The 24,534-nt window shown below is 45.5% G+C and overlaps 1 protein-coding gene across 1 annotated transcript in view; it reads right to left on the reverse strand.

Moving 5' to 3' along the window:
- The window catches only part of LOC110502386 (melanopsin-A-like), a 74,165-nt gene that overhangs the window by 12,431 nt on the left and 37,200 nt on the right, over positions 1-24,534 (reverse strand). Inside the window, exons 4-9 of the mRNA XM_021580372.2 lie at positions 21,694-21,897; positions 19,065-19,236; positions 18,717-18,881; positions 15,880-15,987; positions 3,602-3,797; positions 3,355-3,525 (exon numbers count right to left, since the gene is read on the reverse strand). Of these exons, the coding sequence (XP_021436047.2) occupies positions 3,355-3,525; positions 3,602-3,797; positions 15,880-15,987; positions 18,717-18,881; positions 19,065-19,236; positions 21,694-21,897 (1,016 nt within the window). The remainder of the gene's footprint in view (positions 1-3,354; positions 3,526-3,601; positions 3,798-15,879; positions 15,988-18,716; positions 18,882-19,064; positions 19,237-21,693; positions 21,898-24,534) is intronic.

Raw genomic sequence — 24,534 nt, forward strand, 5'->3', positions numbered from 1 at the left:
TCTGAGGGCCCATGCTGAATCTTTTTAGCCTCAAAAGGCGGAAGGGGCATTGTCGTGACCTCTTCACAACTGTGTTGATGTGTGTAGACCATGATAGCTCCTTAGTGATGTGGACAAAGAGGAACTTGAAGCTCTGGACCTGTTCCACAACAGCCCCGTCGATGTGGATGGGGGCGTGCTCGGCCCTCCGTTTCCCGAAGTCCACGATCAGCTCCTTTGCCTTCCTGATGATGTGGAAGAGGTTGTTGTCCTGGCACCACACTGCCAGGTCTCTGACCTCCCCCTGTAGGCTGTCTCGTCGTCGGTGATCAGGCCTACCACTGTTGTGTGTAAACAATGATTGTATTGGAGTCATGTGTGGCCACGCAGTTGTGGGTAAAGAGGGAGTACAGGAGGGGACTAAGCATGCACCCCTGAGCGGCCCCCGTGTTGAGGGTCACCGTGGGAAATGTGTTGTTGCCTACCCTGACCACCTGGGGGGCGGTCCGTCAGGAAGTCCAGGATCCATTGCAGAGGGAGGTGTTTAATCTCAGGGTCCATATTTTAGTGATGGGCTTGGAAGGTACAATGGTGTTGAACGCTGAACTGTAGTCAATGAACAGCATTCTCACATAAGTGTTTGTACAGGTGGGAAAGGGCAGTGTGGAGTGCAATAGAGATTGTGTCGTCTGTGGGTCTGTTGGGGTGGTATGCGAAGTGGAGTGGGTCCAGAGTGTCTGGGATGATGGCGTTGATTTGAGCCATCACCAGCCTTTCAAAGCATTTCATGGCTACAGATGCGAGTGCTATGGGGTGATAGTCATTTAGACAGGTTACCTTGGTGTTTTTGGGCACAGGGACTATGGCGTTCTGCTTGAAACATGTAGGCATTACAGACGGTCAGAGAGAGGTTGAAAATGTCAGTGAAGACACTGGTCAGCGAGTACATGTCCTGGTAATCCGTCTGGCTCTGTGGCCTTGTTTATGTTAACCTGTTTAACTTTTTACTGCAATGGGCTAAATCAGGGTCACACAGAGTATTTCTTGGTCGTCTTAAACAAATCTATTTGGAAACAAACGAAAACACCTCAGACATATGGTTATGGGCTTTAAAAAAAGAAGACACCTGTACCGGATATAGAGTTGAAATGTATTACATTTTGAGTTTACATCCCATATACATCTCAGAAGACTGAAATATAACAAAACGGTTTCACATTGAAACACCGGATTTTCAGCAGCTTTTTTGAGAGAATGTTTATTAATTTTGAAATTATTAAATATATTAATAATGTTTCACCCATGAGGCCACTAGGTAATTTGACTGCAGAAAATGACTTCAGAGACTGTGATCACACAGTAGTCCAGAAAAGCTGGTGCTCTAATGCATTTCAGATAGAGCATAAACCAGCATTGGCCGACCCCTACCGCATTAGAAGTTCAAATCGGAGATAGAAAGTGTAGGCTCTATCGATGATAGAAATAATGACATTCTAATGCATGTTGTCGTGTGAATTTGGATGGGGGGGGGGGGGGGGGGGGGTTATAGCCTATCAGTCTAATCAAAGTGTAGACAATAGAACATCACGCATTTGAGTGTTTGAGTGTATAAAGTCGGCTGTGGCTTCGTTACCTTGTCATGGACACTGCATCCAATGGCAGTGTCTGCGATAAGGTAACGCAAGGAGCTGCTTGTGACGGCTCTAACACGGCTACATCAACTGATATGTGGATGTCGGCTAGCGCGGATCTGATAGAATCTAGTGCCTTGGGGGGGTCAAACCTCTGAATACTGTAATACTGAGGCTCCAACCCAGATGAAAGGCTTTTCAGAGTGAGTGAACAAGGGCAAATGCACCAAAGGGGGACAGTTAATGAACTGTGAGATCGAATCTCTGTCAATAATTGTATCATCATTTTATAACAATATGTTGTAAAGACATTTCCTGGAGTGATTTTCAGTTGATCCGTTGTAACATTCTGTCTGTAATGAGGTGCCAGATTAGTTTAGGAGTCATGCGATTGGCTCACACAAATACAGGGTTGCATTCCAAGCCAAAATAAGGTTTAATTAACCCCCTAAAATCTATTAACGGACCGGTGTGTCAATGTAAGAAACATTATAAACGATCCCATCAAAATCCATCAGTTTAAGTTAGATAGCTGTTTTTTTGCATGGGCTGCGTCTCAATCCACCACCTCCTCCTATGTCGCCCTTCCGCAATCTGATGTGGAAAATGACAGAGCTAGAGCGCTGTTTGTCAGCCCAGAAGACATCCCGAAAATCTCTATTCGCACGAAAACGTCTGTAGCATCTGAGCGGTTTGGCCTAATAATATGACCACTCTATTGAAAGGGGAGACTCTCACAAACATGGTGGTGTTTTGTTCTACGATCCCCACAAGCCCTACAGGACTCGTCTGAAGTCGGTAACGCCCAAAACATTTGGGCTACAAACTAAAGGTAACCCATACAAATGAATGGAAGTATGGAAACAGTTTTGTGCCAAAAAGAAAAAGGGGTTCACTATTTCGTGGGCTTTATTATATCTCCTAGATATAGGAAATACACTTCAAAACCTTATTACTTACGATTTATTTTATTTTTCTATTTTATGAATGTGTTATTTAACACTTTTCTATGGGCTATAGTAGTAAAGACCAAATTCAATATTTTATAAAGGCCAACGGCTTAGCATTTAGATTTGTGGCAGATTAGAGAGAAATCCTTTCTGGTGGAAATTTGGACTTAGTTCTTGCCTAGTCTTATTGCATTACAGTAAAGACAGATTGGTGAAGCTGTTTTCAAGTGTGTTACTGTTTGATTAGGTGTTTCTCAGGTAGAGGCACTGAATATTAGGTACCATTGGTGAGATTAACGTGTATTGATGTTAGGAGTAGAGCATGTGATAGAATTAAAAGTGTCTCAATAATAACTCAATTATAATACAGAATCATAATGTATACCAGTAAGTAATATGCTATTCATTAATCTAAATGTTGATAATATGATCTGTGTGCTCTATTGTCTGATATCTGATCTGAGTTTGATTGGTTACACCTAGGAATTCATATAGGGGCGCATGGGGCTTCCCAGGTCACTCATTACAAGTGACTTGAAGCCGAAGCTACATATCTGTGTGATTTATTTCTATACTTCAGGATTATAACACATAAGTGCAAGTGAGGTGAGATTTTTTTTTTTTTACTTGATGTTGACTCTTACTGACCTCTACTGTGTTAGACAACCATTCACACTGTTCTGCCTTTAGAGCCCAAAATATCCTCTGCGCATTCAGAACATTGTCAAACATGTGGAAGGGAACAGAGAGTAGGCTTGCCGCTTGACTTGCCCTTGCCCTGATGTGTTAGTTACCTTCTCAAAAATGCCAGAGTCGTTGCTCTTCATCTTGGAGTTGAAGCTGGAGGAGCTGTAAGTCTTGAGGGCTGGTAGCTCGGTTGTGTCCTTGCTGATATCACAGGACACCTGGCGGCTAGCCGGCCTGGAGCCCATACTGGAGTGGTCAGCCTCAGTATCTGTCCAGCCCTGGGAGAAGGACCATTACATAACCGACAGACAGACAAACAGACACATACATGTATCGGGACATATTTATCTGTACCGATTCGCTGTCGGAGGCGGAGGAGAGGCGGGACTTGACGGTGCTGGTGCGGCGTAAGCGATCGCTGATGTCGGAGGTCTGGCTGGTGACAGTGGAGCGTCTGGTGGACATGAAGCTGCTTTCGGTGGAGCGCAGGTCACGTCTACGTACACACAGCAACACACCCAGACATGGGATGTACTTGGCTATGGCCATCCTGAAGAGAGAAGGGAGCGGGGAAAATAAGGAGAAGTACCCACATGAAAAAATACTACAGTTTACTATCGAATACCACAGTACTTAGTATCCCTTGATCATGTGTAGTATTTTTATTATAGAATGTCAGTTTCCCAACCCTGGTCCGCAAGTACCCCAACAGTACACATTTTTGTTGTAGCCCTTGACAAACACACCTCCTTAAGCTCATTGAGGGCTTGATGAGTAATTGACAAGTTGAATCAGGTGTCCTTGTCCATGGTTGCAATAAAACAAATGTGCTGTTGGGGGTACTCGACGACCGGGGTTTGGAAACACTCCTGTAGAATACTACAGTACATACTACTGTATTATCCACACAAAAAACACTGTAGTAAATACTACAGTAATGGCCACAAAAACAGTACACTTTTTAAACTATAGTAAATACTGCAACATTGCATTTGCAAATATCACAATTTATGCCACCCATAAGTGAGAAACGTACATGCCAATATGAGGTATTGTAGGTAGACACAGTATGTACATGAAGGTAAAGTGACTAGGCATCAGGATTAGGGCTGTGCGGTGACCATATTACTGCCACACCTGCAGTCATGAGTCATGACCGCAGTAAAATTCCATGTGACCGATGAGTCACTGTAATATCCTTTTATGCACTCTGGACATGCTTTTTTAGTGCCCAACTTGCTGACTACCATCAGGTCCTAATGGGCTGGAACTCAGTTTTCTATTGTCCCTCTAACCACTCTGACATCAATGCAAATGCAGTCGAAAAAAATCACATCAAACACACATCAACAAAACAGTAGGCCTACAGTACTTTTAAAACGCACCTCACTGAAGGCTAATCGATTTGAAGAAAGAACTTCAACAGCAGGTTGAAACTGTGTAAAACATATTGTTTCAAAGCCTAACAACGAAATGGACAGTGCTTTCTAAGATGATGATTCATTCAAAACAACCATATGCATATTAGAGCTTATGCACATGATCAGGATAGATATTAATAAGAGTAAAATAAAGGACAGAGTAGCAGCAGCAGCAGCAAATGATGAGTGTAAAAATGTGTGTGTAATATGAGTGTTATGTGTGTTTGTCTTGTGTCGGAAATGATGACTAACACTGAAAACCCCTGGACATTCAGTACTACAGTGGCCTTCCATTCTAACCCCTCTCACCGGCTGTGTATTCATGTTACCTGATGAAATTGCTATACAATATAATCTTGTTGCCATCTGATGCACAGTCAAATGTCATTAAAGAAAATCAACACAGCAAAGCTCTCCATTTCTGCCATGCCCAAATTGTATTGCTGCTGATGATATCTGGACATTTGCATGTACACCCTGGCCTGTCTACTGTTTCTAGACCCAATTCTGACTTGTTCTCAGATTTCGGCTTCACGGATTTCTGCCCTCGGAAAACCTTGGGTTTTCTTCAAGTTAACACTAGAAGCTTATTACCTGAAATGGATCAATTGAAAGTCTGGATTCACAGCTCCAATCCAGATGTGTTGATCATTACTGAGACATGATTAAGAATGAGTGTTCTAAAACACTGATTTTAATATTTCTGGTTATAAACTTTTTCTGCAAGACAGATCTTCCAAATGTGGTGGAGTGGCAATCTTTACCAAGGAACACCTTCAGTGATCGGTTGTCTCCACCAAGTCTGTCCCCAAACAATCTGATTTGCTGGTTTTAAGCATTCATCTTTCAAATAGCTCTTTGTTGACTGTTGCTGGGTGTTCAAATCAAATTGTATTGGTCACATACACGTGATTATCAGATGTTATTGCTCTGAGCTCATCAACTTTGTTATCCAAAGACTGAATATTAGCAAGTAATATACTCGGAAGAGGTGGGTGGTGTGCACACCTCCTAAGAATCAGCTTGATTCCCTTTGTCAAAGATGCTTGAACCTTCTTTTTTATATTTTCAGTGGTTTTGTTAACTAGCATGTTCTCTCTCTGTGGATCTAAACCCAATAAGTTCTGGAAAACGGTGAAAGACCTAGAGAATTAACCCTGCTCTTCACAGCTGCCCATGTCCCTTAATGTTGATGATGTGGTTGTTACTGACAAGGAGCGTATGGCTGAGCTCTTTAACCTCTTGAACCTCTGGGGGCAGTATTTCATTTTTGGATGAAAAACGTTCCCGTTTTAAACAAGATATTTTGTCACGAAAAGATGCTCGACTATGCATATAATTGACAGCTTTGAAAAGAAAACACTCTGACGTTTCCAAAACTGCAAAGATATTGTCTGTGAGTGCCACAGAACTAATGCTACAGGCGAAACCAAGATGAAATTTCATACAGGAAGTGAGCCAGATTTCGAATGCGCTGTGTTCCAATGTCTCCTTATATGGCTGTGAATGCGCAAGGAATGAGCCTACACTTTCTGTCGTTTCCCCAAGGTGTTTGCAGCATTGTGACGTATTTGTAGGCATATCATTGGAAAATTGACCATAAGAGACTACATTTACCAGGTGTCCGCTCGGTGTCCTCTGTCGAAACTATTGCGTAATCTCCAGGTATGTGCATTTTTCCATTTTGAACAGAGGAGAAACAAAACTGCCACGAGTGATTTATCATCGAATAGATATGTGAAAAACACCTTGAGGATTTATTCTAAACAACGTTTGCCATATTTCTGTCGATATTATGGAGTTAATTTGGAAAAAAGTTTGCGTTGTAATGACTGAATTTTCGTTTTTTTTCTTAGCCAAACGTGATGAACAAAACGGAGCGATTTCTCCTACACAAATAATATTTTTGGAAAAACTGAACATTTGCTGTCTAACTGAGAGTCTCCTCATTGAAAACATCCAAAGTTCTTCAAAGGTAAATTATTTTATTTGAATGCTTTTCTTGTTTTTGTGAAAATGTTGCCTGCTGAATGCTAGGCTTAATGCTATGCTAGCTATCAATACTCTTACACAAATGCTTGTGTAGCTATGGTTGAAAAGCATTTTTTGAAAATCTGAGATGACAGTGTTGTTAACAAAAGGCTAAGCTTGTGAGCCAATATATTTATTTCATTTCATTTGCGATTTTCATGAATAGTTAACGTTGCGTTATGGTAATGAGCTTGAGGCTATAATTACGCTCCCGGATACGGGATTGCTCGTCGCAACAGGTTAATCGTCACTTCAAGTCAGGATTCCTATTTGACTCAGCCATGCCTCCTTGCCCGTACAACACTTCCTCTTCTCCCATTCCTTCTAATGCGACTAGCCCTGATGCTCCTCCCTCTTTTTCCCCTGCCCTGATGCACAGCTTCTCCCTGCAGGCAGTCACTGAGTCTGAGGTGCTAAAAGAGCTCCATAAACTTGACCCAAAAAACATCTGGGTTAGATGGTTTAGAACTTTTATTCTTTAAGGTTGTAGCCCCTACCATTGCCGAGCCTCTCTCTCACCTTTTTAACCTGTCTTTCCTATCTGGGGAGGCTCCCAGTGCTTGGAAGGCAGCCACGGTGGGTCCTTTATTTAAAGGGGGAGATCAAGCTGATCGTAACAGTTATAGGCCAATTTCTATCTTGCCTTGTTTATCAAAAGTGTTGGAAAAATGTGTCAATAATCAACGGACTGGCTCAGCCACTGCTTGTCACCAAGGGAGTACCCCAAGGCTAGATCCTAGGCCCCACACTCTTCTCAGTTTACATCAACAACATAGCTCAGACAGTAGGAAGCGCTCAACAAAGCTTTCTTAGTGTCCAACTAATTTTCTCTGCCCTTAACCTTGTACTGAACACCTACAAAACAAAGGTTACGTGATTCAGTAAGAACTACCTCTGACTACCTCTGAGGGTTCAGAGCTTGAGGTAGTCACCTCACACAAGTACTTGAGAGTATGGCTAAATGGTACACTGTCCTTCCGTCAGCATATATCCAAGTTGCAGGCTAAGGTTACATCGAGACTTGGTTTCCTCTATCGTAATCGCACCTCCTTCACCCCAGCTGCCAAACTAACCCTGATTCAGATGACTTATCCTACCCATGCTACATTACGGAGATGTAATTTATAGATTGGCAGGTAAGGGTGCTTTCGAGTGGCTAGATGTTCTTTACCATTCGGCCATCAGATTATCCACCAATGCTCCTTATAGGATACATCTCTGCACTCTATACTAAACTGGCCATCTCTGAATACCCGACGCAAGACCCACTGGTTGATGCTTATTTATAAAACTTTCTTAGGCCTCATGCCCCCCTATCTGAGATACCTACTACAACCCTCATCCTCCATTATACAACACCCGTTCAGCCAGTCGCATTCTGTTAAATGTCCCCAAAGTACACATGTCCCTGGGTCATTCCTCTTTTCAGTTCGCTGCAGCTAGCGACTGGAAGATCTGCAAAAAAACAATCAAACTGGACAGTTTTATCTCCATCTCTACATTCAAAGACTCAATCATAGACGCTTTTACTGACACTTGTAGCTGCACCTCGTGATTATTGTCATCTCTACCTTTTTGCCCTTGTGCTGTTATCTGTGCATAACAATGTTTGTACCATGTTTGTGCTGCTACCATGTTGTGCTGCTGCCATGTTGTGTTGCTTCCGTATTGTTGTCATGTTGTGTTGCTACCATGCTGTGTTGTCATGGGTTGCTGCCATGCTCTGTTGTTGTCTTAGGACTCTCTTTATGTAGTGTGGTGGTGTTGCTCTTGTCGTGATGTTTATTTTGTCCTACATTTTTATTTGTAATCCCCCATCTCTGCAGGAGGCCTTTCGCCTCTTGGTAGGCAGTCATTGTATGTAAGAATTTGTTCTTAATTGACTTGCCTAGTAAATCAAAGTTTAATAAAAATACTGCATGTTCACTACCAGTCAAAAATGGGGCGGCAGGGTAGCCTAGTGATTAGAGTGTTGGACTAGTAACCAAAAAGTTGCACGTTCAAATCCCCCAGCTGACAAGGTACAAATCTGTCGTTCTGCCCCTGAACAGGCAGTTAACCCACTGTTCCTAGGCCGACATTGAAAATAAGAATTTGTTCTTAACTGACTTGCCTAGTTAAATAAAGGTATAAAATAAAAAAGCTTTAGAACACCTACTCATTAAAGGGTTTTTCTTAATTTTTTGTTATTTTCTACATTGTAGAATAATAGTGAAGACATCAAAACCATGAAATAACACATGGAATCATGTAGTAACCAAAAAAGTGTTAAACAACTCAAAATATATTGTATATTTGAGATTCTTCAAATAGCCACCGTTTGCCTTGATGACAGCTTTGCACACTCTTGGCATTCTCTCAACCAGCTTCACCTGGAATGCTTTTCCAACGTCTTTAAGGAGTTCCCGCATATGCTGAGCACTTGTTGGCTGCTTTTCCTTCACTCTGCTGTCCAACTCATCCTAAACCATCTCAATTTTGTTGAGGTCTGGATATTGTGTAGGCCAGGTCATCTGATGCAGCACTCCATCACTCCCCTTCTTAGTAAAATAGCCCTTACACAGCCTGGAGGTGTATTGGGTCATTGTCTTGTTGAAAAACAAATGATAGTCCCACTAAGCTCAAACCAGATGGGATGGTGTATCGCTGCAGAATGCTGTGGTAGCCATGCTGGTTAAGTGTGCCTGAATTCTAAATAAATCACTGACAGTGTCACCAGCAAAGCACTTCTACACAATAACACAATAACACCATGCTTTACGGTGGGGAAATACACATGCAGAGATCATCCGGTTACCCACACCGCATCTCACAAAGACATTGAGGTTGGAACCAAAAATTTCCAATTTGGACTCCAGACCAAAAGACAAATTTCCACCGGTCTAATGTCCATTGCTCGTGTTTCTTGGCCGCTAGCAAGTCTCTTTTTCTCATTGGTGTCCTTTAGTAGTGGTTTCTTTGCAGCAATTCAACCATGAAGGCCTGATTCACACAGTCTCCTCTGAACAGTTGATGTTGAGATGTGTCTGTTACTTGAACTTGAAGTCTTCCATTACTATGGCGGTCCTCATGAGAGCCAGTTTCATCATCACGCTTGATGGATTTTGCGACTGCACTTGAAGAAACTTTCAAAGCTCTTGAAATATTCCATATTGACTGACCTTCATGTCTTAAAGTAATGACTTTCGTTTCTCTTTGCTTATTTGAACTGTTCTTGCCATAATGTGGATTTAGTATTTTACCAAATAGGGCTATCTTCTGTATGCCCCCTACCTTGTCACAACACAACTGATTGGCTCAAATGCATTAAAGGAGGAAAGAAATTCCACAAATTAACAAGTCACACCTGTTAATTGAAATGCATTCCAGGTGACTACCTCATGAAGCTGGTTGAGAGAATGCCAGCTGTCATCAAGGCAAAGGGAGGCTATTTGAAGAATCTCAAATCTAAAATCTATTGATTGATTTGTTTAAGACTTTTTTTCATATGATTCCATATGTGTTATTTCATCATTTCGATGTCTTCACTATTATTCTACAATGTAGAAAATAGTAAAAAAGAAGGAACCCCTTTGAATGAGTAGGTTTTCTAAACCTTTTGACCGGTAGTGTACATCCAACACATAAGCAATAATTTACCTTGAGCAGTTAACCTAAATTACTAAAAACCAAAAAGTACACAGCGGTAAAGAATCTAGGTCCCCTATATATTCATTCTTAGAATCCTTCCTGTGTGGTGAGAATATTAGAATGATGTCCAGTTGAGTTAATATCCAGGTTTCTGAGTGATTGTAGAGTGGAGAGTTTAGTCTGTTCGCTAGCTAACAGGGTGTAATGCTCCGGGTGTCGTGGGTGTGGAGTCAAATGCAGGAGACAGAGAGTTCAATGCTGCGCGTCTTTTAATCGCACCAATGCACCACAGGGTGCTCACAAAAACGTTACGTTCCCAAAACACAGGGAATCAAAATGTACAATGGGAAACAATCCCGACCGGACACTAACACGTGCCTATACCACAGAGCCGAAGGTTTACATAGAAATAATCCCGCACAACAACCAGGCGGGCCGGCTGTCTAATAAAGACAAACTAATTAAACATTCACAGGTGCTACCACTCAACATACAAGGAGGGGAAGGAAAAACAATCAGTGGCAGCTAATAGGCCGGTGACGACGACCGCCGAGCGCCACCTGCCCGGGAAAGGGAAACACCCTCGGTCGGACTCGTGACAGTACCCCCCCCCTGACGCGTGGCTCCCGCAGCGCGCCGACACCGGCCTCGAGGTCGCCCCGGAGGACGAGGCGCAGGGCGATCCGGATGGAGGCGATGGAAATCCCTCAACATGGAGGGATCCAAGATGTCCCCCACCGGTACCCAGCACCTCTCCTCCGGACCGTACCCCTCCCAGTCCACGAGGTACTGCAGGCCCCTCACCCGGCGTCTTGAGTCCAGAATGGCCCGGATCGTGTACGCCGGGGACCCCTCGATGTCCAGCGGGGGGGGAGGGACCTCCGGTACCTCACTGTCCTGCAGGGGACCAGCTACCACCGGCCTGAGGAGAGACACATGAAACGAGGGGTTAATACGATAATAGGAAGGGAGTTGTAATCGATAACACACCTCGTTTATCCTCCTCAGGACTTTAAAGGGCCCTACACACTGCGGACCCAGCTTCCGGCAGGGCAAGCGGAGAGGTAGGTTTCGGGTCGAGAGCCAGACCCTGTCCCCCGGTACAAACACGGGGGCCTCACTGCGGTGGCGGTCAGCACTCCTCTTCTGCCGTCCACTCGCTTGTCGTAGAGATTCCTGGACGGCCCTCCAGGTCTCCTTGGAGCGCTGTACCCATTCCTCCACCGCAGGAGCCTCGGTCTGGCTCGGATGCCATGGTGCCAGGACCGGCTGGTACCCCAACACACACTGAAAAGGGGACACGTTAGTAGAGGAGTGGCGTAGTGAGTTCTGAGCCATTTCAGCCCAGGGAATGTATCGTGCCCACTCCCCTGGCCGATCCTGGCAATACGACCGCAGAAACCTACCCACCTCCTGGTTCACTCTCTCCACCTGCCCATTACTCTCGGGGTGATAACCGGAGGTCAGGCTGACAGAGACCCCCAAACGTTCCATGAACGCTCTCCATACCCGGGACGTGAATTGGGGGCCCCGATCAGAAACGATGTCCTCCGGCACCCCGTAGTGCCGGAAGACATGGGTGAATAACGCCTCCGCAGTCTGTAGGGCTGTAGGGATACCGGGCAACGGGAGGAGACGGCAGGACTTAGAGAACCGATCCACAATTACCAGAACCGTGGTGTTCCCCTGAGACGGCGGGAGATCGGTTAGGAAATCTATGGACAGATGTGACCTTGGCCGCTGTGGAACAGGGAGGGGTTGTAGCTTCCCTCTAGGAAGGTGCCTAGGAGCCTTACTCTGAGCGCACACTGAACAGGAGGAGACATAACCCTTAACGTCCTTAGCCAACGTAGGCCACCAATACCTCCCCTGAAGGCTCCCCACTGTCCTCGTCACCCCAGGGTGACCCGAGGAGGGTAGGACGTGAGCCCACCGAATCAGTTTGTCCCGAACACCAAGCGGCACGTACCTTCGCCCCGCTGGACACTGAGGAGGCGCGGGTTCAGCCCGTAACGCCCGCTCGATGTCCGAGTTCACCTCCCATACCACTGGGGCTACCAGCTTCGAGGCGGGAAGGATGGGAGTAGGTTCGGTGGACCCATCCTCCGTGTCATAAAGGCGGGACAGTGCGTCAGCCTTCACGTTCTGGGAGCCCGGTCTATAAGACAAAGTAAATCGGAACCGGGTGAAGAACATGGCCCACCTTGCCTGACGTGGGTTAAGTCTCCTAGCTGCCCGAATATACTCCAGATTCTGGTGGTCGGTCCAGATGAGAAAGGGGTGTTTAGCCCCCTCAAGCCAGTGTCTCCACACCTTCAGAGCTCTAACCACCGCTAGCAACTCCCGGTCCCCCACATCATAGTTACGCTCCGCTGGGCTGAGCTTCCTTGAGAAGAAAGCGCAGGGTCGGAGTTTTGGTGGCGTACCCGAGCGCTGTGATAGCACGGCACCCACCCCAGCCTCGGACGCGTCCACCTCCACTATGAATGCTAGAGAGGGGTCCGGATGCGCCAACACGGGCGCATCAGTAAACAGCGCCTTCAACTTGTTGAATGCTCCGTCCGCCTCTGCTGACCACTGCAAACGCACCGGGCCCCCCTTCAGCAGTGAGGTGATGGGAGCCGCTACCTGGCCAAAACCCCGGATAAACCTCCGGTAGTAGTTGGCAAAACCCAGAAAACGCTGCACCTCCTTTACCGTGGTCGGAGTCGGCCAATTACGCACGGCCCTAATGCGGTCACCCTCCATCACTACCCCCGAGGTGGAAATGCGATATCCCAGAAAAGAGACGGCTCGTTTAGAGAACACGCATTTCTCAGCCTTGACGTATAGGTCATGCTCCAGCAGTCTACCAAGCACCTTGCGCACCAGAGACACATGCGCGGTGTGAGTGGCCGAGTAGATCAGAATGTCATCGATATAAGCCACCACTCCCTGCCCGCACAGGTCCCTGAGAATCTCGTCTACAAAGGATTGGAAAACGGCTGGAGCATTCTTTAACCCATACGGCATGACGAGGTACTCATAGTGGCCTGATGTAGTACTAAATGCGGTTTTCCACTCGTCTCCCTTCCGAATACGCACCAAACTATACGCGCTCCTGAGATCCAGTTTTGTGAAGAACTGCGCTCCGTGGAACGATTCCACCGCCGTAGCGATGAGAGGTAGAGGGTAACTATACCCCACTGTGATGGCGTTTAGACCTCTATAATCGATACACGGACGCAAGCCTCCCTCCTTTTTCCTCACAAAAAAGAAACTTGAGGAGACGGGTGAAATGGAGGACCGAATGTACCCCTGTCCCAGCGCCTCCGTGACATATGTCTCCATTGCCAACGTCTCCTCCTGGGACAGCGGGTACACGTGACTCTTGGGAAGCGCAGCGTCTACCTGGAGATCTATCGTACAATCCCTTCCCGGTCGATAAGGTGGTAATTTAGTCGCTTTCACTTTACTGAAAGCGATTGCCAAATCGGCATACTCGGGGGGAATGCACACCGTGGAACCCTGGTCTGGACTCTCCACCGACGTGGCACCGATGGAAACTCCCAAACACCTTCCAGAACACTCCTCTGACCACCCCTGGAGACCCCCCTGTTTCCACGAAATTTTAGGATTGTGCCGGGCCAGCCAGGGAGTCCCCAGCACCACTGGAAACGCAGGCGAGTCAATAATAAAGAAACTGATACGCTCCCTATGATTCCCCTGCGTCACCATGTCCAGTGGGACCGTGGTCTCCCTGACCATCCCTGACCCTAATGGCCGGCTATCTAGGGAGTGCACGGGGAAAGGAGAATCTATCGACACCAGCGGAACCCCTAACTTAAGGGCGAGTCCGCGATCCATAAAGTTCCCAGCTGCGCCTGAATCGACGAGCGCCCTATGCTGGGAAGAGGGAAAAAAGCGAAGGAAAAAAGTTAAGACAAACATGTGGCCAACAGGGGGTTCTGGGTGAGTTTGATGCTGACTCACCTGGGGTGACCGAGAAGCGTTCCGCCTGCCATCTCTACTCCCAGACGGACCCCCCCAGCACCGATCAGACGTGTGTCCTCTCCGACCACAGTTGGTGCAGGGAAGGCCTCCTCCTCCGGTACCCCTCGGCGCAGCCCCTCCCAACTCCATCGGAATGGGAGCGGAGGGGCTGGGTGGTGGAACGCACAGGACCCTCTCTGAACGCCCGCGGGCAGCCAGCAGATTATCCAGTCGAATGGACATGTCAATCAGCTGATCCAGTGACAGAGTGGTGTCCCGACACGCTAACTCCCGGCGGACATCCTCTCGGAGACTACACCTGTAGTGGTCCATGAGGGCCCTGTCGTTCCACCCAGATCCGGCTGCCAAGGTCCGGAACTCCAGCGCGTAATCCTGGGCGCTCCTCCTCTCCTGCCTGAGGTGAAATAGTCGTTCTCCCGCCGCTCGGCCGTCTAGAGGGTGATCAAACACGGCGCGGAAGCGACGGGAAAACTCTGGGTAGTGCTCCCGCGCTGAGTCTGGACCATTCCAGACCGCGTTCGCCCATTCCAGGGCACGACCCGTGAGGCAGGAGATGAGGACACTCACCCTCTCTTCTCCTGAGGGAGTGGGTCTGATGGTGGCCAGGTATAGCTCCAGCTGGAGCAGAAACCCCTGGCAACCCGCCGCCGCTCCATCATAAGCCCTCGGTAGCGTCAGACGGAGGGTGCTGGAGTCGGGAGATGGGGAGTCCGGAACCGTGGGTGCCGAAGGTGGAGAGAGGAGCCCACTCCTCTCCCATCTGTCCATTCTCTCCATCACTTGATCCATCGCGGATCCGATCCGATGAAGGACAGTGGTGTGGTGGAGAACCCGTTCCTCCATCGATGGGAGAGGGTTGGCTGCTGCTCCTGCTGCTCCTGCTTGACAAATCAATTTGATAGGTGCGGGATTCTGTAATGCTCCGGGTGTCGTGGGTGTGGAGTCAAATGCAGGAGACAGAGAGTTCAATGCTGCGCGTCTTTTAATCGCACCAATGCACCACAGGGTGCTCACAAAAACGTTACGTTCCCAAAACACAGGGAATCAAAATGTACAATGGGAAACAATCCCGACCGGACACTAACACGTGCCTATACCACAGAGCCGAAGGTTTACATAGAAATAATCCCGCACAACAACCAGGCGGGCCGGCTGTCTAATAAAGACAAACTAATTAAACATTCACAGGTGCTACCACTCAACATACAAGGAGGGGAAGGAAAAACAATCAGTGGCAGCTAATAGGCCGGTGACGACGACCGCCGAGCGCCACCTGCCCGGGAAAGGGAAACACCCTCGGTCGGACTCGTGACACAGGGGCTATACCCTTCCTGTCTCTCAGATTTGATAGATTCTCATGGGATGGAATGGTTCACTGGGGTAGTATCACATTGGTGTAATAAAAAACGGAAAAATAGCTCTTTGACTTTTGTTGCTCAACGGAATTCCCAAATGGGGTTCGGCTGCGTAAGAAGATTTGACTCATAATGCAACAATAGAAAGAATAGAAACCAATAGGTTTGATCTTTAATCTTTGTGGCAGCAAGACTGCGGTACCTGTACTTGGGGTGGGTGATGGCATAGATGATGGGGTTGTGAATGGCTGAAGCCTTGGCGATCACAGCAGGAACTGAGTTCATGTATGGGGTCAGAAAATCTGCATACCTACAGGAGACATGGAGAAGACAGGAAGAGAAGGCTGGTAAACTGTGAGGCAGAATAATACAATATATAAAGTACCTGAATGGTCAAGGTTTGAAAATGTCGCTGCGGCATTGTAGTATTTGTATAGAAAGAAGTGATTTTAGAAGTGGGTGTATACAGATTTAATTTTCTACAGCATGAAAACACTCCTGCAGCAATAGGAAATTATTAATTATAATCCACATAATCATTTATAATACATTTTTAGAGGTTACTACATTTTTCATAATGGAAAATCAAGTCAGTGGAAATACTTCAGAAGCCTTTTTAAACCTCAAATACACTACAAGTTGTACATTTCCTGTGTCTTTGCACTGTGACAGGGGAGCTCACGGACATACAGACACTATACAGATGTAGGATCTTAATTTCATCACCATGTTGCAGGAGGGTTCTCCTGCAACACATTACATTTTTACCCTGAAGTGCATTTGAGGTTTAAAAAAGCGTCTGAAGTTTGTAATTTCCTCTTTGATATTTCTGACTTGATTTTCCCTTACGAAAAATGTAGTAATCCTTACAAAAATGTTTATTAATTATAATCCACATAATAATTCACATTTCCTATTGCTGCAGGATTGTTTTCATGCTGTATAAAACTGCCTCAAATTCAGATCCTACGTCTCGGTGGAGACGTTCTGTTGCTACTACGCTGTATTGTTATGTGTTGCTGCCATGCTGTGTTGTTGTCTTGAGTCTCTCTTTATGTAGTGTTGCGGTGTCTCTCTTGTTGTGATGTGTGTTTTGTCCTACATTTAAAAAAATGATCCCAGCCCCTGTCCCCAAAAGAGGCCTTTTGGTAGGCCATCATTATAAATAGGAATTTGTTATTAACTGACTTGAATAGTTAAATTAAGAAAAAAAGAGGATCTGGAGGTGTGGCTTGTTGGAGGCATGGCCTTGGGTTAGCTCTCTTTGGACAAACCGTGGGTGAAAGTGTTATTCTAGTTAATTGATTATGTTGTACTCTCTTACTAAGCACTAAGCTTTTATGCTGTCAGTTCTGTAGATGCAATATGACTGATATACAGTGGGGCAAAAAAGTCAGCCACCAATTGTGCAAGTTCTCCCACTTAAAAAGATGAGAGGCCTGTAATTTTCATCATAGGTACACTTCAACTATGACAGACAAAAATAGTTTTTTTTTCTCCAGAAAATCACATTGTAGGATTTTTAATGAATTTATTTGCAAATTATGGTGGAAAATAAGTATTTGGTCAATAACATAAGTTTATCTCAATACTTTGTTATATACCCTTTGTTGGCAATGACAGAGGTCAAACGTTTTCTATAAGTCTTCACAAGGTTTTCACACACTGTTGCTGGTATTTTGGCCCATTCCTCCATGCAGATCTCCTCTAGAGCAGTGATGTTTTGGGTCTGTTGCTGGGCAACATGGACTTTCAACTCCCTCCAAAGATTTTCTATGGGGTTGAGATCTGGAGACTGGCTAGGCCACTCCAGGACCTTGAAATGCTTCTTACGAAGCCACTCCTTCGTTGCCCGGGCGGTGTATTTGGGATCATTGTCATGCTGAAAGACCCAGCCACGTTCATCTTCAATGCCCTTGCTGATGGAAGGAGGTTTTCACTCAAAATCTCACGATACATGGCCCCATTCATTCTTTCCTTTACACGGATCAGTCGTCCTGGTCCGTTTGCAGAAAAACAGCCCCAAAGCATGATGTTTCCACCCCTATGCTTCACAGTAGGTATGGTGTTCTTTGGATACAACTCAGAATTCTTTGTCCTCCAAACACGACGAGTTGAGTTTTTACCAAAAAGTTATATTTTGGTTTCATCTAACCATATGACATTCTCCCAATCTTCTCCTGGATCATCCAAATGCTCCCTGGACATGTACTGGCTTAAGCAGAGGGACACGTCTGGCACTGCAGGATTTGAGTCCCTGGCGGCGTAGTGTGTTACTGATGGTAGGCTTTGTTACTTTGGTCCCAGCTCTCTGCAGGTCATTCACTAGGTCCCCCGTGTGATTCTGGGATTTTTGCTCACGTTCTTGTGATCATTTTGACCCCACGGGGGGAGATCTTGCGTGGAGCCCCAGATCGAGGGAGATTATCAGTGGTCTTGTATGTCTTCCATTTCCTAATAATTGCTCCCACCGTTGATTTCTTCAAACCAAGCTGCTTACCTATTGCAGATTCAGTTTTCCCAGCCTGATGCAGGTCTACAATTTTGTTTCTGGTGTCCTTTGACTGCTCTTTGGTCTTGGCCATAGTGGAGTTTGGAGTGTGACAGTATGAGGTTGTGGACAGGTGTCTTTTAGACTGATAACAAGTTCAAACAGGTGCCATTAAAACAGGTAACAAGTGGAGGACAGAGGAGCCTCTTAAAGAAGAAGTTACAGGTCTGTGAGAGCTAGAGATATTGCTTGTTTGTAGGTGACCAAATACTTATTTTCCACCATAATTTTCAAATAAATTCATAAAAAATCCTACAATGTGATTTTCTGGATTTTCTTTCTAATTTTGTCTGTCATAATTGAAGTGTACCTATGATGAAAACTACAGGCCTCTCTCATCTTTTTAAGTGGGAGAACTTGCACAATTGGTGGCTGACTAAATACTTTTTTGCCCCACTGTAAGTGCATGTGATACCAAATAGCTTTCCAGAGTTCCATTAAGACAGTCCCTGTTTTGTTAAAATACAGTACCTCTCAACAGCACTCACCCTGCAAATGCAGTCAGGGCCACAACAGAGTATGGGGACCAAGAGATTACATAGAGGAGGATGACTATCAGAGCAATCTTAGCCATCTTCCACTCATTCTTCAGCCGACGGAAACTCTTAATTGAGTCTCTGGTGCTCCCATTGCAATTAATCTTGGTTACAGCCCTATAAGACAACCACACACACACACACACACATAAAAATAAATGTGAAATGTGAGAAATTGGAAATGTTTCAGAGAATCCAATTTCAGTAACTTACAACACACTTTCTTAATTCAATTTAATTTAATTGGACACACATTCAGTGTTATCTCTAGAGCAGCTCTCTTGTATCCAATCCACTTACCTGTTAGTTGTACGTATGGCTCTGAAGATGAAGAAGTAGCAGTACATGATGACGATGAGGGGGATGAAGAAGACAAAGGTGAAGAGCAGCATGGTGTAGGCACGCACTGATGGGGTAAAGGTCACATAGTCCCATGAACAGGAGGTCAACAGGCCCTCTGGAACATAGGCGCCTGGGGGAGGTAAAGGGGGGCGGGGAGGGGGGGTAAGGGAGAAAGGGGGAGGGAGAGGATGGGGAAGAAGTGCGAAAGTGGTAGAGAAAGGAGGAAAGGAGGAGAAGAAAAAACCTTCTTCAATACAACTTCTAAGTCGTCTACAAGTTGTCCTTCAAGCGTCATCTATTGAAGCCCTGCTATGGTAAAACTGTCAGAGTGCCAGGGAAAGTTAAGGATACTCACATCAATTGGAAGATGCAGGAACAACAAAGCTTGCATCAAGGAAGCACTTCTGGTGATCTAAACGCTCTGGACAATCAAAGCCCCAAAGTGAATAATGGTGTAGTTTTGTTTAGCTTTTGTGTTCTTGATGTTATTGCCTCTGAATTATGTGATAATCAGCGGAGATGAGGCAGAGATCGGGCCGCCAGATGGGTTTAAGGAGACAGACTGTGGTCAGACAGGATACGCGGGCTGCGGAGCAATGTCTGGGGTAGCATGCTTACACGCAGACTCCAGCCACAGACTCCAGCCACCTCTCTCCCCAAATCCCCTCCACATTGTCTGAGTTAGTGTGTCGCTCTTAAGGCCCTTTCCAGCATGTCACCCATTAGCGTGCTAGACAGAATAGTGTTGTCAATTTGGAGCTGCTGGATCAATTTGTTATTTGCCAGAGATTTGCACAGTCATGGGGTGTGAGTCATTCTGAGTACAGTATACTGTAAGGCCAGGCCAATGTGAGGCTTATGAGGGGCCCATCCCATCCAGTTCGCCCGCTAGTTTCATTCTCTTTCTTCTCACTGAGAGATCTCAGGCAGCTCAGCATATCTGATCCAATGCCCAAATCCTCATGCTTAAACTAAGCTACTGCAGACTGGAGTTTAAAGAGAGAACACAGATCCAGGGGTAGCACTCTCTGCTGCTGTCTTTCTCTCTCTCCTACTGTCTTTCTCTCTCTCCTGCTGTCTTTCTCTCTCTCCTGCGGTTCTTTCTCTCTCTCCTGATGTCTTTCTCTCTCTCCTGCGGTTCTTTCTCTCTCTCCTGCTGTCTTTCTCTCTCTGCTGCTGTCTTTCTCTCTCTCCTGATGTCTTTCTCTCTCTCCTGCGGTTCTTTCTCTCTCTCCTGCTGTCTTTCTCTATCTCCTGCTGTCTTTCTCTCTTTCCTGCTGTCTTTCTCTCTCTGCTGCTGTCTTTCTCTCTCTCTGCTGCTGTCTTTCTCTCTCGCTCTCCTGCTGTCTTTCTCTCTCTCTCTGCTGCTGTCTTTCTCTCTCTCTCTCCTGCTGTCTTTCAATCTCTCCTGCGGTCTTTCTCTCTCCTGCGGTCTTTCTCTCTCTCCTGCTGTCTTTCTCTCTCTCCTGCTGTCTTTCTCTCTCTCCTGCCATCTTTCTCTCTCTGCTGCCGTCTTTCTCTCTCTCCTGCTGTCTCTCTCTCTCCTGCCATCTTTCTCTCTCTCTTGCTGTCTTTCTCTCTCTGCTGCTGTCTTTCTCTGCTGCTGTTTTTCTCTCTCTGCTGCTGTTTTTCTCTCTCTGCTGTCTTTCTCTCTCTCTTGCTCTCTTTCTCTCTCTGCTGCTGTCTTTCTCTCTCTGCTGCTGTTTTTCTCTCTCTGCTGCTGTCTTTCTCTCTCTGCTGTCTTTCTCTCTCTGCTGCTGTATTTCTCTCTTTCTCTCTCTCTTGCTGTCTTTCTCTCTCCCCTGTTATCTTTCTCTCTTTCCTGCTGTCTTTCTCGCTCTGCTGCTATCTTTCTCTCTCTCCTGCTGTCTTTCTCGCTCTGCTGCTGTCTTTCTCTCTCTGCTGCTGTCTTTCTCTCTCTCTCTTGCTGTCTTTCTCTCTCTCTCTTGCTGTCTTTCTCTCGCATATATAGCACATGGGGATGTGTGAAACGTACTCCTCATCCTGAAATGTTCCCACTTGCGCCAGCGAACAGCTAGCTTTTCACGTGGTGCCCACTGGTAAGACGCTTCAGGAGGGTGGTCACTTGTTCTAGCAAGGCAGAGGTTGTGAGTTTGCGCCAGGTATGGGCCGAATCGATAGGTAGTGGTACTTCCTAAGCAAGCACTGTGACGTCCTTTACAGTGGTGCCGTGACCTGGATCCACAGTTGTGCTCAACACTGGTGTCGCTGTTGAGTAAGTTTGAGGGGAGAATGTAGCACATGGGGATGTGTGAAACTTACTCCTCGGTCTGAAGTGTCCCCACTTGCACCAGCGAATCGCTAGCTTTTCACGTGGTGCAGACTGGTAAGACGCTTCAGGAGGGCGGTCATGTGTGCTAGCAAGGCAGAGGTCCCGAGTTCGCGCCAGGTATGGGCCGAGGAAGTGGTTCACGCTGCTTGCTTAGCGAGTCATCCTTTACACACATACTGACACAATCACGACTCTTCCATACAGTGTATACAGCCCTGGCATCCTACAAGCTTGGCTCATGACCCAGGATTATTCTCTCTCTCTCTCTCTCTCTCCCTGTCTGTGTGGACTTACTCCAGCCAAAGAAAGGGGGCAGGCTCCATCCCAATGAGTAGACCCAGGCAGCCATGAGGATGAGCTGGGCTCGTTTCTTGGACAGCACCCCGATGGAGGCCAGTGGACGTGTAATCACAAAATAGCGGTCCACTGCTATCACCATCAGAGTGATCATAGAGCAGATCCCAAATAGAGCCCCACAGAACGCATATAGCTCACAGCCTAGAGGACACAGAGACAGCACAGTTAATTACTGAGATACGAGAGAGTCAGAGTACAGTTAATGACTGAGAGAAAATAGAAAGGGTGGGTGAAAGAGGGTGAAAGAGAAACAGCATGTCGGTTGGTGTGTTGTAATTCCCCCTGTGGGTGATAGTCCACTCCATAGCCTGGATAATGATCCAGAACCAGGTCAAACAGAAGGACTGCTTGCAGAGACAGTGGGAGCTGCAGGGGGTAATACTGACCTGATCTCAGATTCACACCCAACACCCACCCTGCTGTGACACCCACCCACCTCCACTTTGCACAGAGCTGAACATATATCGCAAACAAAGCGCCAATGTCTCACAGAATATAGACATTGTGCAACATACTGTATATATGTATAGAACTATAGACCACCCCACAGCTGTATTAATACAAATCATACACGCCATAGGTCATACCTTCCCTGGGGTTATGCCTTGTGCTGTATGGCAGTAGCTTAGGCTGTTGTTACACACCTTCACTGGTGAGTTATGCCAGGGAAGATTAGACGCCTGAATTTACTGGGGTGTATAGGGTTTAACAATGGCAGAAGTGGGAACACATGCTAAGTACAGCTCTGGTTCTGGCTTTACCAGGGTGATTTTGCAACTATGGGAACTTATCGCATGTCTTATTTTGGAGAAATTTTTATTGTAAAATACTTTTATCAACATAAATACTTTTCTCTTTTTATCAGGAACCATAAATGTGGTATTGGCTGTGAAAATGTTATTCAATATTACATGTAATTGACTCCCTTTCCCCCAATACACCTTCTGCAGTTGTCATTACCATCATATAATAAAACATTCCATTTTAGTTTGAAACTTAATCACAAACACAATGGGATTTGGGATCATTTGGTTTGTCTGCCTATAGGATTTGGTAATACAACATTTAGAAATAATTATTTTAATTCCTTATTGCATAAATATTCAATTTCCTGTTGAAAATGTTACGTATGTCAACATTTTAAGTAGTTATACGGAGAACAAGTAAGTGCTTTACACCTGAAGAAGACACAAGTGTGATATCTAGGCCGTCATTGTAAATAATAATTTGTTCTTAACGGACTTGCCTAATAAAATAAAATTCTACATAAAAATGAAAAATAAAATAATTGAATGTAATGGAAACAAATATGCAATGATTGTGGTGGTAATGACTGTGTGGCGGTAATGACTAGGTAATGGTAAAATGCATTACTTGTTAATAATAACTGGGTAAAAAAATCACAACATTTCCTTAAAATTAACCTTACAAATAGCAGTATTGGGTGATTTGGAATGCCATAGTGTCACGCCCTGACCTTAGAATTCTTTGTTTTCTTTATTATTTTGGTTAGGTCAGGGTGTGACAAGGGTGATTATATGTTTTTTGTCCTATCTAGGGTTTTTGTATGTTTATGGGGTTGTCACCAGTCTAGGGGTTTTGTAGGTCTATGGTGGCCAAGATTGGTAACCATAGAGTATTTCGTGGGTGATTATCCATGTCTATGTGTTAGTTGCCTGTGTCAGCACTATATTTAGCTTCACGTTGGTTTTTGTAGTGTTTCTTCGTCTTCATTAAAATAAGATGTATTCATCTCACGCTGAGCTTTGGTCTCCTCCATTCAACGAACGTGACACGTAGTCAGTCAATACATGATATAATAATACTGGTAGGAAAAGTTTTCATCTTTAGCTCACAATCTGTGGATACTATACGATTATAAAGGTTCAAAACGTATGTAAAACATCACAGCACAATTGAAATATATATGGCACTTGGAAACCAAACGAGGGTGGTCTATGGTGATAGGAGGGATGGGCTGAGAGTGGAGGAGGGGTGGGATTAAAGAGCTGAGGTCTATGGTGATAGGAGGGATGGGCTGAGAGTGGCTGAGGGGTGGGATTAAAGAGCTGAGGTCTATGGTGATAGGAGGGATGGGCTGAGAGTGGAGGAGGGGTGGGATTAAAGAGCTGAGGTCTATGGTGATAGGAGGGATGGGCTGAGAGTGGAGGAGGGGTGGGATTAAAGAGCTGAGGTCTATGGTGATAGGAGGGATGGGCTGAGAGTGGAGGAGGGGTGGGATTAAAGAGCTGAGGTCTATGGTGATAGGAGGGATGGGCTGAGAGTGGAGGAGGGGTGGGATTAAAGAGCTGAGGTCTATGGTGATAGGAGGGATGGGCTGAGAGTGGCAGAGGGGTGGGATTAAAGAGTTTATGTTTGGTAAAGTATTATTGTTATGTGATTGCTTTATATAAAAGTACCATGTATGTAAAATGTGTATGTAAAATGCATGTATATGTAGCAGGAAAGCTGTAAAAAATAAAATAAAAGATATTTGGTGGATGGGTTAAAAAAAAAAAAAAATAAGGATAACTGGGTAGAAATGTATGATTGATTTCTACCAAGACAGTGAAATATTAAGTGATAAGCAGTATTGAGCAGGGGTATACCCTTCTTATGCAATGGTTCTACAAAATGTTGTTACTTGTGATGGTAATGACAGTGATGGTGATGATAATTTGGTACTTTTTTGGATTTAAATGCAAGGCCATAAGGTTTATTTAGTTAATATGATCAGTTATCATTTGATAAACTCCACAACCACAACAGAATGAGATG

This window comes from Oncorhynchus mykiss, chromosome 23 (assembly GCF_013265735.2).
Source record: "Oncorhynchus mykiss isolate Arlee chromosome 23, USDA_OmykA_1.1, whole genome shotgun sequence".
Classification (NCBI taxonomy): Eukaryota; Metazoa; Chordata; class Actinopteri; order Salmoniformes; family Salmonidae; genus Oncorhynchus; species Oncorhynchus mykiss.